The 16,974-nt window shown below is 44.2% G+C and overlaps 1 protein-coding gene across 4 annotated transcripts in view; it reads left to right on the top strand.

Annotated features, from left to right (window-relative positions):
- GRIA1 (glutamate ionotropic receptor AMPA type subunit 1) overlaps positions 1-16,974 on the top strand; it is a 120,606-nt gene that overhangs the window by 40,532 nt on the left and 63,100 nt on the right. For all 4 annotated transcript variants that reach the window (XM_065690183.1, XM_065690184.1, XM_065690185.1 and 1 more), the window contains one exon: positions 15,754-15,993. In XM_065690183.1, the coding sequence (XP_065546255.1) occupies positions 15,754-15,993 (240 nt within the window). The remainder of the gene's footprint in view (positions 1-15,753; positions 15,994-16,974) is intronic.

Below are 16,974 nucleotides of genomic sequence, written 5' to 3'. Positions count from 1 at the left end.
TGACCCTGTATTCTCCACTTCTCACCTCAGATTTATCCCTGCTGCTCTAGCTGACTGCCCTTGCAGCTCCTCTTCTAGGTGGAAAGGATACTGGCAGCAGTCTTAAAACGATTTATGATCCGGAGCAGGGGAGGAGGGTTGATTGCATCCCGAAGCTTATTTTTTAACGTTCTGACTTGATACTACAACTTTTCCCCCCTTCTACTTTTCCATGGAAAATTCAGGGTATTCTGTCTAAATGAGCAACTTCCTATTTTTGTTCCAACCTTGGCTTTCATTTGGAGGGGAAAAAAAAAAGTGTAGAAAAATTTCAGGTAGCTTCACTGTCTGTCATTACTGGATCTGTTCCACCAGCATTAGTCTCCTCTCAGAGATGCTAAAAGTAAAACCTACTGAAGCTTTTATGATAAAATGAACTAAAATAGCTGGGGTGTCTAAGGTAACATTTCTTCAAAAAAGTTGATCCTTTGCTTGTCCAGTAGACCAGTTAAACGTTTGCTTTCTGTTAAGTAAAGATCATCAAAAGCCTGGCCAGTTGCTTTGTAGCTTTCAATAATGTAGGTATTTTTTTAAGGAAGAAGGCTAAAAGCCAAGTAGCTGAAATCTGAGGTTTCCCTTGGTGTTAGGTGCTACACAGATATAAGATCTCATAGCTGGAAAATAGGGAGGCTTCCAACCGGAAATGTGTCTTTATTAACACTGAAGAAAATTTCACTTAGAAGCATGATCCTAAAATATAAAGATTGACCATAAAATAGAGTCTTTCTATCTTTCTTAAAGATAATATGTTTTCCAATGAAAGACATTTCAGTGTGATGCAGCAACAGGACAAGGTCTATGGCAAAGGTGGCCAACTCTCCCTCCTACATCTTCAGTTATCTGAGACCCACAGTCCTTATTGCACCTACCTGGCAGAGCCAATGGGAATAATGACTCCCCTTTGCTTCTCTGAGAACTGAAGGTGGGATGAACTTGCATTGAGGCCCACTGAGGTCCTGATCCAAGCATCCCTGCCCCACAGGGAGGGATTTTCTTGGCCCAAAATCTACTGCCTTGGAGTAGCTCTGCAGAAGAGTCACCAGCTGGGCACCAGCTCTGTGCTGTGCTGGAAGTCAAGTGTGGCCATTGTGATTAAATAGCCCTTCTGGTTTTTAGAAGTTAGCAATCGATTAAATCACCCAGAAAGAGCCAAACAAGAGGCGTCTGGGGGCCATGGTTTTGTTCTGGGAAGGTCTTCAGTCTTTCAAGCAAGAGGTCATGTTGTCTTTCTTCCTTTTAGAAACCTTTAGGCCAGCATGAATCAGCAGGCGGGTGAGGTTGAGCTGTGAGAGGAATTGCAATGGGTTTGGTGTTAAATGCAGTACATGAGCTTCATTTCAAAGTGCCTACTCAACAGCTGGTCACAAAATCCCTGAGCCTTGGGTGAGATGCCAAGTCTGTGTGTGCTTGGAGAGGGGTATCATGCCCATTGCAGGGCTGCCTTGTTCTGCTGTCAGCATGATTCCTCTTCCAAAAGGATGGGCAAGAAGAGCAAACAGGAACAGGGACTGCCCCATGGTGCAGACACCACATATTGAAGAAATGCATTTCACTGGTGAATTGTGAGCATCCTACTGGAAAAACATTGCAATGGGATGTTTCTTCATATTGCTCAGCAAAGCTGGGCTTGGGTCCCACCACAAAATTGTGTGGCTTTACACAGGTGGCTGCCTAAGTCTGCCCAGCTGTGAAATGAGGTTAAGAACATTCATGGAGGATAGAGTGCAGGCTTCAGTCAGTGAGATTTGAAAACCTCTTCTTAACTAAAACTAGGCAGTCTTAGTTAACTAAGAAGGACAAAGTGCTATTATCTTTGTCCATTCAGAGGGAGAAAAGACAGTGACCCAGAAGATGAAAGCTCATTTTTCATTCCCACCTTCTAGAAACCGGCACCTGGCCCTTGGATCTCTGAATGTTCCTGCACCCAGCCCCCTTCACACTCTTTCATCCTTGTTTTTTTCTTTTAAAGCCCAAATTGATTTCGAAATAAAATTGACTGTTCCCCCACCAATGAACCTCAAGCTTGCATCTCCTTTTCCGTGTTCTCCTCCCTTCAAGCTTTCACATCTCCTCAGGTTTCTGTTGTCTCCCATACATTTGCTTTGAAGGATTTTCCAATAAGTTTGACAGGAAAAGTTTCTTAAGGGTCTTTCATTACAAATTCTTTTTGGTTTCATGACTAAAGCTGCTTCTGAGGAGGACCTCGGTCACCTATGCTCGAGCAGGTTTGAAGCAAGTAGACTTTACAAGGAAGTCATAACTGACTGCATACCCAAATCAGGTCCTGTATCCCTGCAGCCTTGTTCAGGAAACACGTTGTATTTTCCAGCTGACAAAACTAGACCATACTTAGACCCAGTGTAATTCTGTTGGCCTCAATGTAGTTACCAGGGGGACTATAAAGTAGGCAACTTTTCTACTCTGAAATCAAGGGTTTCTTATCTACATAGACTGTTTCTTCTAATCAGGCAGAAACTAGATGATTTTCTCATTCCTCAAGTCCTTTCATGGGAGATTTAAGAATGAAGTCCACGGGATGATGATTATAGCAACACGTTTACAGCTGTGCCATCAGGTTGGTGCAAAATGCAAGTGCGCAAGGCTCGAACAAACGTGTCCCACATGGCACCCCAGTTCTTCCATTGCTCCACAATGTCAAGAAAGAACTAGACCTTAAGAGCGCACTGGTAAAAACTGTCACAGGAGACATCCTTTCAGTATACATGATTAAAGGCCCAGTTTTCAAAGGCTGTATGCACCATATGGCTTCCTTATGTGCCTAAATCCCAAATCACCTTCATATCATTCCAACACCTCTTCCAGACAGAGGCGTGGTAGTCAACTAAGTCATTTAAGCATGTTTTGGAAATGCTACCGTGGCTCTTAGCTGACACCACTCTAGTGTCAGGACTGGCAGCGCAGAGGAATGATCACAACGAATGCCTAGGAAATATGACTGCAGATGTTCACTGCTGAGTTAAATAGAGGCAGCCACAAAGAATTTCTGTCACAGGGAAATTAATCTTTTCTCTAACAGAAGGGTCAGGAGCTCAAAGCGAAGGCTGCAGACTCCTTTCTGCTACATTCAACACCTAAAGAGGGTTGCAGTACAGAAAGAAGAAAATCACAGCCTTTACTGGCTTAGCTAGGACAATCCCAAAGGTGTGAATCACAGACTCTTATATTGCACCCCTGGCATCCTGTGCACACCAAGAGACAGGAATCTGCCCCAGGGGTGTTTCTTTCTGCCTTTTTCTTCCAGACCAAGTCTTCATTGTGGTTTTGCCCATCAATGGCAGCAGCCTCTGCCTTGTCAGCCTTCTCATGTAGATGGCAGTTCCACATGCCTTTCCCCTTGGAGGATTCTGGAATAAATGTTGCCTTAATTAGGTTAATTATACCTTTAGCTATCCATGTGCTCACTTTAGATATACAGTTAAAGTCCATTACACAGTGCAGTTTCACCAGTTTTCCATGTGGGATTCAAATCTAACACCTGACTTGTGAAGCTTTCCCCAGCTCGCTTGTCCTGCACAGTATTTGTTAAATCCAAGAACAGTTTCCACTCCTTGAAAATCTGGTGCTCCTGGTGCCTCTCTGTTAAGGCATGCCTGACCCAGGGTGGCCAGTGACTGATTTCATGGACACATGTAGTTAATCAGAAGCATCTCTCTGGAATGTCAACAGAAGACTGGAGGAACATCTGGTGAATAGAAAAAGAGTCTCTGATGACTGTGAAGAGGGTGCAAATTAGCATCCTTCAGTCTGCTGCTGCTTTTCTGTCTTAATAATATTTTACAGGTAAAGTTTCTGCTGAGAAGCAGTGGGGCTTTCTCAGTAGCTGCCTAAGTCATGTCATAGTCTTTGGTTTACACTGCGTAACTGCTTGAGACAAGCTGCATCTGTATATGCGGTGTCACTACTCCCAAATGATGAATGACCCCAAGTTTCTAATGCAATTTGCATTTATGCAGAGTGTTTTACATGATGTCTCTTGCTCTTTGCAGCTCACTAGAGAGTCTCTTTCTTTAGAAGCTTGAGAATTCTTCTAGAATGGAAATAGGTAGAGAAGGTGTTTGTATGTAACTGGGCATGTCAGGGAGATATCTCAGTGTTTTCCTAATGTTAAGGATGTTCTCACATTCCCCCAGGCCACACATCCCATTTTTCCAGACTATTTTCTCAGTCCCATTGACAGCCCAGGCTGTTCAGGATAACTGAGGTGCTTCTGACATCTTCACTGGCCTCTGTATAGAGAAGATGACTTAGTATTTTTCATTAGCATAAATCTTTACTGTGGACACATGAAGCTCTGCAAGCAAAACATCTACTAGAAAATTCTTTCCCAAAGTTACTTTCTCCCTGGAAAACATCATTATAAAATTTTGTGTCTGAAAATTTGATGCCACTTTGCACCAGCATCAATGGGAATTAGTTGCCCAAGGGTCTTTTAGGCAAAAGATATGCATCCAAGATTTTTTTATATAATTGGTGATGTGCTTTGCAGCTTCTCCCACCTCTTGGTCCTTTCCGTGGTCCTGTGAGGTTCATTTCTACATGGGACCAGATTATGGGAGATGACTTCTATGGATCTAAGTGCAGGTCCAGAAGAAGCCTGTAGCTGTAAAAGTTCCCTTTGTCATGCTGGTAAAATGATACAGACTTTACCCAAGGAAAATCTTGAATTGCACTTTATTTCCAGTGAAGGTCTTGCTAAGTAGCCAGCTCCATGGCTGATGTGTGGTATTTTGGGTCACATTCACACATGGGCTCCAGGTCTACCTACAGATCTGTTGGAGCTGTGGGGCAGAGTGGAATTCCCCTAGGTCTCCCATCCATTCCTACCACTCAGCTGGATGGATGTCTTCACCTCCTGTGAAAGGGAAGCTGCTCTCTACTTGCAGCCCCAGTTTAACAAATACCACCTCCCCGCAGAAGCTCCATCTGGGCACGCTAGCTAGATGCACTTCGTGTAAACTGTTCCACCACCCACAGTGAGCTTCGCACAGAAGCCTCACCAGAGACCATAAAATTGCAAACCATAGGTCCAGATCCCTCCATCTGTCACAGTTCTGCGTTGCTGCTCCGCAGACAACACAGTCTCCCACTGGGTTTAAAAGATCCCAAGCTTAAACTTGTTTGTTTGGGATTTTTCAAAAAACCTGGTGCTCAGAGGCACTGCAGAACTAAAAACGTGCAACTATTATCATTTATTGCCCTCACAATGCAGGCAGGATTAAAGCTGTTGTAATGACAGGGAAGAAATGGTAATATCCCCCCTGACATTAAGTAGGCCTAAAGAAAGCTATGAGCACAATGGAATGGAACATTAATGTGAAAAGGAAAAATAAAAACCCTACAAGAAATGACTATAGCAAAGAACCACCAAGGGAGGCACTTAAGCCCACAAAAGCCAGCACTCTCTGATGTCAAAGGGACTTGTCATTCAGTACCAAACTCAGCCCTTGCTGAGGTGTTAAATGGGGTTTCAAAGTCATTGTGCTTTCAGAGACCTTAAGTGAATACCATACACAACCAGGCAGGCAGAAGGGTTGTGCTCTGGAGGCTTAACCCTTGCATGCTGAGTGCAGTTTGCTATTTCTTTTTTCAGAAGACTCTAATGGCTTCAGTGATTGCAGAAGAAATGGCACTTTTGGAGCAACAGTGGCACATGTAGGTTTTGGCGCAGCTGCCTTGCTAGCTGCAGACACCTGTAATGCAGCCTTAAAATGTATAGAAAAAGTGAACTATTATAAATAACATGTCATACAACTGGTGGAGTTAAGTACTGCTTCCCCCTTCAAGCCCCCAAAGGCAAGATGCTCTGTCCTGTATGTGTGAGGTTTTATTTGAAGAATGCTTTGTCCTAGATAAGTGCAAGATCTTCCTGTGCATCTTCACTGTGTTCCTGTGGAGAGGTGAGCATGGTGGTGCTTTCCCCACCCCATGTACCCTGTGCTTTTTGTCTGCTGCCTTTTATGTTTAAATGAGCAGGGAGTCATATAATGTCAGAAAGGCCAACAATAGCTTACTGAAAGAGGGAAACATCCTCTGTGCCCTCTGACAGCCTGCATCAGCCAGCTTCCCTCCTACACTGGGAGATATTTTAAGGCAGAGCACACTCAAGGCATCATCACTACTTGAAAAGATCAATCAGGTTAGGGAACATTCTCCTGGTTTTCTGTTTAGGTCCCTCTTTATCCTTTGTTTTACTTTCTATGGTGAGCCAGCCATATCATTTTTCATCTCTGCTGGGAAGGTAATTCTCTACTTCGAGGAGGCTACTCAGTGCCTTTTGTTGCTATTTAGCAGGTATGCATTACAGTACCTCACAAAGGCCTTGTAGCACTGTGCCAGGCATCCTACAAATATATGCAGAGTGACAGTTGCATCTATAGCGGGTACCCATGTGTGTGGGATAACAGGAAAAGAGTGATTTGGGGCCAATTAGGATTAATAATAATGCCCACACATCCTACATAGGCATATGGGATATGGCATATCCCTGTATTTCTTTGAAGGCAACACACCCCTGGAGTTGGAAAAGGGGGTTATTTCGGGTTTTTTCTTGTCAATTTAAAAATCACTATCAGGAAAGGGGGTTGGTGTTTAAGAAAATATTAAGATCTCTTTCCATGTGCATCCAAAACAGGGATTAGAAGGTGGGTGCATGAGGAACTGCCAGTCTGACTTTGTAGAGTTTAATACTTGCTTTTTCTGGCTCCAGATGATTGTGTAGGCTGAAGAGCATCATCTGACCCATTGCTTACACCTGAGTATAAACATACACCCAGGGATGTTTGGGACCATGGAAGGATCATTGCAGAGGGTGTGCATGCATGCATGAATGTGTTTTCAGATTCTTGGTTGCTGTTGAGTAGAAAAAGGCGGAGTGTTAATAAATGAAGTTGCCAATTTCCAGCCTGTTGTCAAGAAAGCCTTAAAATTAGTTGTGTTAATTCAGTGACAGGCAAGGATAAGGCTTTATGCACTGTAGCACAAAACAATTAGAAGTTGGAAACTTAGAAGCAGGAGCGGAAAACAAATAGAGACAGGGACAAAAGAGAAGGTACTTACCTCCAACTGCATGGGGAGAAGCCTGGTGAGGGCATGAGGCCACCTCATCACTGATGTGAGAACCTTGGTGAGTCCAGGTTCTGTGATCATGAACCACTGTGTGTGACTTGTCGTTCTCAAACAGGCATATGCTTTCAGTACATGTATCTTGCTAGTGAAAGCTCAATGTCTGAGAAGGGTCCTGATGCTGTCATTTGCAGTATGGAGCTCAGCAGCCCATAAGGCTGTAGACTACAAATAGCCAGAGCCTGTGGTGGGAAATTAAAAGGTATTGAGCTGGTGGGGCAGGGAGAGAGGCTGATACAGAGCTGCAGCTAAAAGCAGTCTCTATTGCTAACTTCATTACAGACCTGGAAGAAGGAGTATATATATCATAACCGAATTCCATGCCTGTTCAGGGAAGGGCTGATGTTGACATTGTTATATTATCCTGAAAAAACTCAGAAATAACACAGCTGAGACAATTTACCAGAATGCTGTTTTCTCAAATGGAGGCAAGAACACAAGTCTCAAGAATGCCACAGGGAACACATCAGAGGCTGAGGCAGGAGTTTGGCTTCCAAGCTGGCTCATCTGCAAAAGCACAGACCAGAGAAAATTTGGGAGTGTCTATGCACATGTTTTATGAAGTAGGATGGCATGGGACCAAAATTATACTTATCAGATGAAGATTAACAAAGGAGTTGTTGAGGTAGATGTTAACGCCCTTCTTCCCCAGTGGAAGTAAATTAATGTTGGAATAACTTTTCCAGGAAAGTCTGTAGTCTGGTTTTTGCATTGTGACCTGCAACCAGGTTCATGACAGGCATTTACAAAATCCTCATCAAAACCTGAGGCTTGCACTGAAGACAGTCACAGACTTTAAAGTCTAGAAACAGATACAAGTTATTAGGGAAAGAAGCCATCGAAGAGAAAATGCATTTCATCTGCAGTAAGCTCTCTTTATCTGACACATTTGCTTTTTGCTACCGCTTATCTTCCCCCCTCCCATCCCTCTCTCCCCTCTTTTTACTTGGTTTTAATAATTCAGCTCTTACAGCCTAGAATTAAATGTTGTGCTGAGCTAAGAGCAGTGTGCTGTGTACTGTATTAACAAGCTGTGGTTTTGGTGCTTTGTTCTTGTCCGCCACTGTTGTTCATGCTCCCCAGCAGAAAGCTATACTGTGATACTGTGCTTAGTTTTCCTAGTATAGCACTGTCTGTAGAAGGACCAATATAATAAAAAGGCCATCTAATAAAGCAGCAAAAGCAAAAAATTGATTCAACCCTCCTCCCTCGCCTCCTTTTATAATATTGCTGTCACTTTTTCTTTTGTAGTAATCTTGCTTTAATATTTATGACTCAGCTTCAGACACCAAGAGTTCGATGAGGACAAATTTTTGGCCTTCTATTTCTTTGTAGGAGTTTAGAGGAGAGCAGGGACATCTGGTCTTCCAGAGCCCATGGGGTCCATAGGAAGATCCATCTGCAGCTGGAGGCCCTGTGAGGCATCGCTCCCTCTTTATAGGGGAGCTGCGGGGGAGCTCGAGGTGAGGGTTGTGAGCAGGAGGTAGTAGTAGAGCTTCTGCTGCTCCAAGGCAGCCCAGCACAGCCAGCACCTTCTGCTTGCTTCTTTCTGGACGTGGCACAAAGCCGGATGGCCCAGCAGACTTGCTGACAGTGTAAGACAGCTCTGGCACATGTGTCAACATCAAACTCCTCAAAAGCCATGCAAGGTTCAGGAGTGGGCCATCCCTGGGCTCCAGGAGCAGATGTACTTTTCATTAACTAAATATGATGATTTCTGATGACATAACGTGCCATAAAAGTTTCTCAGAAGGCTGTATCCCAGCTGGGTTTGCTCACCATGGTTTGACATTTAGCTGTACCCCAGAAATGAGCCACACTGGCATGTAGGAAAAGGGAATCTTTTTTTCAAATGCTCTTATTTTAAAAATGAGACAATGTGGAAAGGTCACATCCTCTGTTAGAGCTGAAAAATGCTGAATTGTTCCCAGGCACCAAAGCCCTTCTCTATGTCTTAGAAAAGGTATAAAAGCAGGGAGTGCTATGGAAAAGCTGTGGTTCTGGTAGGGGGCACTGGAGAGGTGAAGGCAGTAGACAGCAAGTACCCTACACAGCTTGGGAGCATGGCATCAGTGCTCCCAGCTAAGAACACAGTCTTATTTTGAAACTGTATGAGCATGGTGCAAGAGGAAGTCTCTGACGCGAGGCACTGGAACAGATAGGGCTCAGAGAAAGGCAGTTGCCTTCCTCTACCTCACAAGCAAAAATCCAAGTCATGATTAAATAACAAATCTGAAAGAGATGGCACTGGACCCATTTCCCCCTACACATAATCTGATCTCTGAGACACGGGAGCCTTGTTAACCAGCCTGTCCTTACGAGAATAATAACCTAATTTTAACTACAGAAGGAGTTAGGGTTTTTGTGAAGTCTGAATGCCGCTTGGAATGGCACCCTGTCCTTTCCAGTGGCGTCTCTGTTCGCATGGCTGTATCTTCCACCACCATGGTTATAATTCAGAAGTGCGCTTAAATGACTGAGAGTCCATGTTGTTAATTTTGTTCACAAAGCACCATGCTATTTCTGTTTCTTTAAAATCAGCAGCATGCGAGAAAGAAGTATCCCAAATCCAATTTAATCTCAAGGGAAACTGATCGTTCATCAGCCAGACAAACTAAGACATATTTGTCAGGCGGGTGAACTTAACAAAAAAAATTGAAGCTATCAGCATAAACAGCTATGAGCAGCTCCTGGGTCATAGATTATTGTTTAGATATGAGAGAAGTAAAGCAGATCTCAATGTAAAAATGAACACTACTTTCCAGCTTCCAAGATGGTTTAGAGCAGCAGTGGAGGAAAGTGATGGAAGGGAGCACACTTCTGTGCCTTTTATATATTTGAAAGAGTAACATATATTTCTTGTAATATCATGTCAGCCTGATTTGCAGTTGATCAAATATATGGGACATATCTGTTGTTATCTAAATACACGCGTGGAGCAATGGGGGAGTGTAGAATCTGTTTGGCTTTCCCCTGCTAGATAAATCTGTGGGAACATGCTGTCGTTGGGATGTGCTGAAGAGATGCGCTCTGGCACCTACACCACAGTGGAGAACTGTGAGGACAAACATTTGGGAGGAAAGCTGAGCCGATCCTAATTGAAGCAGACACTAGTGCTCTATCATTGAAGCTCCACCAGCTTCGGCGACCTGACGTCAGGTTCTCCATCACTGTGTGAGGGTCACCTCCAGGCAGGGCATGCTAAAAATAAACTACACACACACAAAACACTTCAAGTGAGCAAAGAAAAGCATGTGGGAGCTGTTCTTTGACACCACTTCAGTCAACGAGTGTGGTTTGCTGCAAGTGAGGGTTCTGGTTCTGTGCCCAGGAGGTTTGGGCAGATGAAGGAGGTGCCACACTGATCCTGGGGCTGGAGAGATTGCAGGGCTAGTCTTTAACAGCTTACAGAGGACAGTGGACCGAGCTGACATTCAAAGTCTGGCCACACTCAACTTGGCATTTGCAAAAGGCATTTGTTAGTTTGTTTCTGGAGGAAGTGCTGTCTGTGCTGGATCGGGTGGGTTCAGACATTTCTTCTTATCTTGGAGCCCATATTTCCAAATTGCGCTTTTCTTTCTCTCCCTGCTTGGGCTATGAAAGAATAGTTTACTCAAATTCCTCATGACATCTGCTGTTCAGCGTTGTAGAAATGGCTTTCCTGGAGAGGGTATGGTGTCTTCCCTCCTAGGTGCCTCTCAGATATGACATCCTTCAGGGTCAGGAAGGCCTCTGAGCTCTGCCAGGGACCATCTGGGGTTTTTGTCTCCTTCTGCAACAGAGAACACGAGTCGTTTGCGGGGAACATCTGTGGATATTTTGTTTAATCAGGTTTTTACTGCTTTTGTGGCTTTGGGTATTAGCACTGCCTTCGGTACTTCTGTTCTCTGACAGAAGCATGCAGCAGCTGAATCTCCTGAGTGTCAACTAAACCATATTATTGGCTCCCTCCAGGGGTAGCTGGGTGAAACTTAATGGTCCATGAGATACAAAAAGTCAGTAGAAATGATCTAATGTCCCTTTCTAGTCTTAAACTCAGTGAAATGGTGAAAATTCTGCTTCTAAAGGAAATGGCAGATGAGCAGTTGCCAGGATCTCCTACCAGGCTTCTTCTCCAGCTGTGTCCATGGGGAGCAGTTCTCTTTTTGCAGATTTTCTCAGAATTGCACCATTTTCACTCCTGGAAGCCAAATCCTCATTTCCATTCTTCTGCACAGCACATTTGCCCTTCCTCCTGCCTCAAATGCTGAACCTCTTTCAGCCCCTCTTTATGGTGACCATTTCTGAGAATCACTTTTTGGTTTCCCTTCTGCTTTTACCAAATAACAAATGAGATATCCGTTATATCTGACACCTACCTTTCACATAGATCATATCACATCTCCAGTTCCAAAATATCTCTGGCCCCCCCCAGGTGCAGAAATCAGTCTTGCGCATCTACTCTCTCTTGCTGATAGCTTTAGCTAAAGAAAGTGTACCAGGAATTTTTATAGACTCAAAACTTCTTTTGCTTTCCTCTTCTAAAGAAAAGAATGTGCAATTTAAAGTTCTTGGCATGTACTTTTCTTTTTCTTGGAAGCATTTGCAAAGGTGTCCAGAGCTGCCTCTCTTCAGCTGCCGAGTTGATGTCCTATCCTGTGTCAGATTTCAACAAAATCAGTGTTTTCTGTCTCAGATTTAAATGCTTTACAGTGAATATTTCCATATGTAAAGAGAAACTTGAGATAAACTGCAGGATTAGGAATCCTGGAGTCTGGGGATTTCAAGCATGCTTTTTACCTATCTGAATTCAAGGATGCACCAGCTCCATGGTGGCTACTGGTCCACAGAGGGAGAGGGCAGGCCTCCTTCTGATTGCTCTACTACATCAGTCACTTTTTAACTGCCTTACAAAGTTGTTTTGATTTTTACTGTAAGTCGGAAGTGATTTTAAACAGCCTGAGGATGTTTCACCTCACCTGGCTGCCACAGGCACTGCGGAGTTGTGTCCAAAGAGCAAACACATGGCTGTTTCTGCGTTTTTCAATCCAGCATAACCAGGTCACAATCAAGTTAATGCCTCTACTTTAACCTCATTTTGTTAGTGAAATGGCACTAGGGAGATGCAATGAGAGATCCTATGCCTGGAGGAGGAGGGATATGGGATGGCCGTGGTGCCTGGTGCAGCACACCCTGAGAATGTTCCAGCCAAGTCCCAACCTGATCAAATACAAAAGGCTGATCAGGATGAATACAGTAGCAGTTTCCATGGTTATCATTATGAACTATATTTTCTGAGGGTTTGTTTAGAACAAAACTATAATTAATTACAAATTCATTGTAATATAATAGCGTAGTTACCAGAATAGATGTTCTCTGTCCTTCCTTCCCTTTGTGCAGCCCAGAGGCTGTACATGCAAACTGTCACAAATGTCTGCATTTACATCCAAGTAAACAATCTTCACTCATGCTTACATCCTTGTGTATGCAAACATTTATGCTGTTGCATTTCACCCAGTTTCCTGCCTTCAGAAATGATCTTTAGAGGCTGAACAGTCTGAATTCAACAGCTAGAGCCAATTACCAGGTTGACTGCAACTCTTTTCTGGAGGACAAGCCAGGTTGTGGCCACCCCGCAGTTAACAGGCATTGGCAGGAAGCTGGCAACGTGTGATGTTATCACCAGCCAGTTGACTGGAAGAGCTCAGGTCCATGGACCTTCCATTGCAACATGTTCTTTATGCCTTTTATATTTCTTAATCTTTTTAGAAAAGCATCAGCCAGAGGCTAGTGACTGCTGAGGAACTGATAAGCTTCTTCCCCACTAGAAAAACAAACAAGGTTTAAACTATTTCCTTCTTTTAGTTAATGTTTGCAATTCTTAATAGTATATTAGGAAGTTGCAGAGCAATCAAATGAGAGCACAATTGTTAATAAGTTTGCTTAATGAAACAATTAATGCAAATATAAAGACCTTCCAGTGATCTTCTAGTAAGTTAAATAAATGGCAAGTAACTTCTTGTTAGTTTTGCTGGGTAAATTCATTTGGCACATCTGTAATGTACAATAGCTCTGAAATTTAAATGAATTTGCAGACATTATTTTTACATCATGCCAAATTTAGTCCCAGAAAGGTGGCTGCAGTTCTCACTCTTGTCATTTTTCCATATTGACACAACAGTTTGTTGTTCTTTGGGTCCTAACCCTCAGCAATCCTTCCCCCTCCAGCCCACATTATCTGTCTTATCCATGACCCTTCTTAGTCTGAGAGTACAAAGAGAGCTAAGGTTCTTTCCAAACTTACTAATGATAAAGACTGTTCATTCTCCCAGCCATTGTTGGTGCAATCTGTTTCAAATGCTGGAATTGATGAGTGTCTCAGAACAGTGTAGGAGTGCTGCCTGAGCATGACTGAGCCACAGTGTTAAAAAAAATCAAATGTCTCAAAAATAAGAGATTCATTTGAAAGAGAAAATAAAATTGAAGGAAGCCACGGTTTGCCTGAAATAAAGCAAGGCAGCTAAGTTTATTATCTGGATTATTAATTGTGCTGGATTGTTCAGCTGCCCCAAGAATGTCACTTTAATCATTCAGTGAGCCTGAAGCTTGAGTCTCCAGAGACCATGTTCTGATCTCTCACATATGGTAAATCGCATTGTTCATTAGACCCAGTCCAGTCACATGGAAATGATGTTCAGGCTATTTCTATCCGTATCTGCTACTTTTCTTCCTGGATGTGTCAGTCTCATGATGAGGGCAGTGACTCCAGCTGATAGAGACACAATTGCTGATTGCAAAGAGAGACACTGCTGTGCAAATAAAGAGAAGAGGAGTTTATTTTCATTGTGGTTCAGGCTTCATGAGGAGTCTCTGTCCCACAGAAATACAAAATCCCTCAGAGTGGGAAGTTGCTGATGTATATGAGGTCACCAACACTGAGCAGTGAAAAGAGGATGGGTGACCTTGGGGGCAAAGTGCTGGGCTGGGATGCTCAAAACATGGGCTCCACTCCAAGAGGAAGGAAAAATTTTCACCAGTGTCATGAGATTCAGTTCTCAGCTCTTGACACGCTGTGCTGCCTTGTTTTGGTGGTGAGATGGGAGCAGCGACTCACTTTGTAAGTAGGAAACAGGATTTCTTGCTCTTCCCTCTGAATATTTGATGCTGGCAGTAGAGAGGTTAGGAACAAGATAATCTTATCCAGGATGGCTTTAAGCCAGTCGGGGATGACTTCTGGTCCCTGCTGGAGGGACAGAGCTTGGACGGAGCCCAGCTAAGGATGCAGCAAGCTCATGTTCAGGAGCCTGTCTCCAGTCCCACATGCAAAAGGTTCTGTACCAGTGGCTACCAGCAGGAACTGGGTCAAGGGATTCCCAAGCAGTGCAGAGCGCTTGCAAGAGGGCCCTAAAATGTCACATCCAACTTCTCACCCTGCACTGGGGGGCGGAGCTGGCAAGTGATGTGTGAAGTGTTGAGTCAGTATAAATGTCACAGCCAAAGGTTTTCAGAGTCAGAGTGACAACAGAAGGAGACACAAGTGCCAGGAGTTCTGACAGAGGGAAAACACTGTCACTGCCACTCTCTGGCTTCAAGATTTATTGATGGTAACTTGGGATGTGCCATAAACAGGGGTGATACTAAATGAATCTGACTGTCACAGGGGCTAAGTTTTGCAACCCAAAGTGTGAACCCTCTCTGCCTCACTGAGATCCTGAGGCATTTTTCTAGCAGCTCTCACAATCTCATTAAGTGCTCTCCCAAGAAGGGCTCCAACCCAAGAGAGCCTTCTCTGCCTAGCACAGAGCCAGCTGCTGAGATCAGACACAAATACCTGCCAGAGGACTCAATGGGCACTCCTTGTGGAGACCTCCAGGCCATCAGCACCACCTCACTGCCTTCACCACCATGGCTTTGTGAACTAAACTCTCATGTCAGTGTCTCTGACCTCAGTGTCAGCAGCTCATGCCCTGGAACAAACTTCTCCGTAGCTGTGTTCTGACCATACTCAGCTTAGGTGAACCTTTGCTGAGATGCCCTCTTAGCATTATCTCAGCTTCTGAGGACAAACCTATGGTTTCCTCCTTGTTTCCTGGATTCCTTGGCTGCAAAGGACTGTGCTGTCATACAAATGCTTTCCTTCTGCTCCTTGAATGCATCTGGGGCTGCAATAACAAGCTCTGACTGTAGCCTTTTTCCCTCATAATAACACAGCTCCACAGGCCAGCCAGCTACCACCCCAAGCGCTCAGGACTTGGAGAGCCACTGTGCTTTTCTGCTGAGGGGTTCCCTCTTTCAGATAACACATTTTATCCCAGAAGCAGCAAAATCTTCAGCAGAGCCCTGGGCATTCTGAATTCACTGTTCTGTGTCACTTCTTCCTATCAAAGGTGAAACAGGTCTGTGGAGATGAAAGGTAGAGCACCCCATATCCACAAGCTCTGTTCTTCACAGGTTGCATTGACCAACCCACAGACCTCAAGGAGAATTACCTAGTCCAGAAAGCTTATCTCAGGGAAAAGGCTCATTTTGGTGACTTCCCTGAGAAACCTCCTTGTCCTTCTGCCCTCACAACCTTTCTCTCTGTTCCTCCAGTCTGTTCGCAGTTCTCCAAGGGCGTCTATGCCATCTTTGGATTTTATGAGAGGAGGACAGTCAACATGCTCACGTCTTTCTGCGGGGCTCTCCACGTCTGCTTCATAACACCAAGCTTCCCCGTTGAAACGTCCAACCAGTTTGTTCTCCAGCTTCGCCCAGAGCTCCAGGATGCCCTCATCAATGTCATCGAGCACTACAGCTGGCAGAAGTTTGTGTACATTTATGATGCTGACCGGGGTAAGTCACAAGTACATGGGTTATTAGGCAATCAAAGATAGTGGTCTAGGTGGAGTCTTTGCCTCAAGAAGCCCTTTTACTGTGGGTTGCTGGAGGCTGAGAGGGTGGCTAAAGGAAGGGCCACCCTATGTCTTCCCTGTTTTCTGTTCCATTTCTAAATATCCATTACTGCTGAAAGTGGGCATTGTCCTAGATGAAGCATTAGCCTGATCCAGTATGTCTGTGTTCATAGGGTCAGGTCTGAACCCCATCAACACTAGAGAGAGATTTAATGTTTAAGCAGTTTGAGTTTCAAATGAGGAAATGGTTTATATTGAATGGGTCCCATACTTAGTAAGTCTGTCAAACTGAAGGCCACCAAGTTCTCTGTTTATGAACATGAATCAACAGCTGCTCAGGTCTCACCTGAGCCCACATCCAGTTGTGATACATGTGTGAGTTTCTGGGAGGTAGCTTGGTAAGCCACCTCGGTCAGGGCTTGGAGCACCCTATTCCAATGGAAGGTGTCCCTCCTCGTGGCTGGGGGCTGGAACTGGAGGAGCTTTAAGGTCCCTTCTGACCCAAACCATTCTGTGCTTCTGTGAAAACTCCGTGTTCCCTGTTAGTATGTGTTAGCTCTTTATGTAAAGTAACAAAAGCTTTTGCTGGGTTCTTTAAAGATGTTTTCTAACTTTCTAAACCGTGAACAAGGCTAGTGAGATTATTGTTCTGCGATTCAGTTTCCCCAGCTCTCAGGTGCCTTTAGAGCACCAGGCTTGGAGGCTGAGAACAAAATGGACTTGGGAGGACAGTGCAGGGTGATTCACAGCACTGTCCTGGAAATTATCATTAATTGCAAGGAGGATGGCCTGAGGAGAGAAGGAGAAGGTATAAAAGCATCCCACCCATTTTTTTCTTGTCATAAGGCATGGGCACACTGAATATCCCAAAAGGACTGCAGTAGGCAGGGTTATCTAGCAGGACTCCAGAGAGGTCCCAATT

This window comes from Lathamus discolor, chromosome 10, assembly GCF_037157495.1.
Source record: "Lathamus discolor isolate bLatDis1 chromosome 10, bLatDis1.hap1, whole genome shotgun sequence".
In the NCBI taxonomy this organism is placed as follows: Eukaryota; Metazoa; Chordata; class Aves; order Psittaciformes; family Psittacidae; genus Lathamus; species Lathamus discolor.
This window is presented reverse-complemented; position numbering and strand designations above follow the sequence as displayed.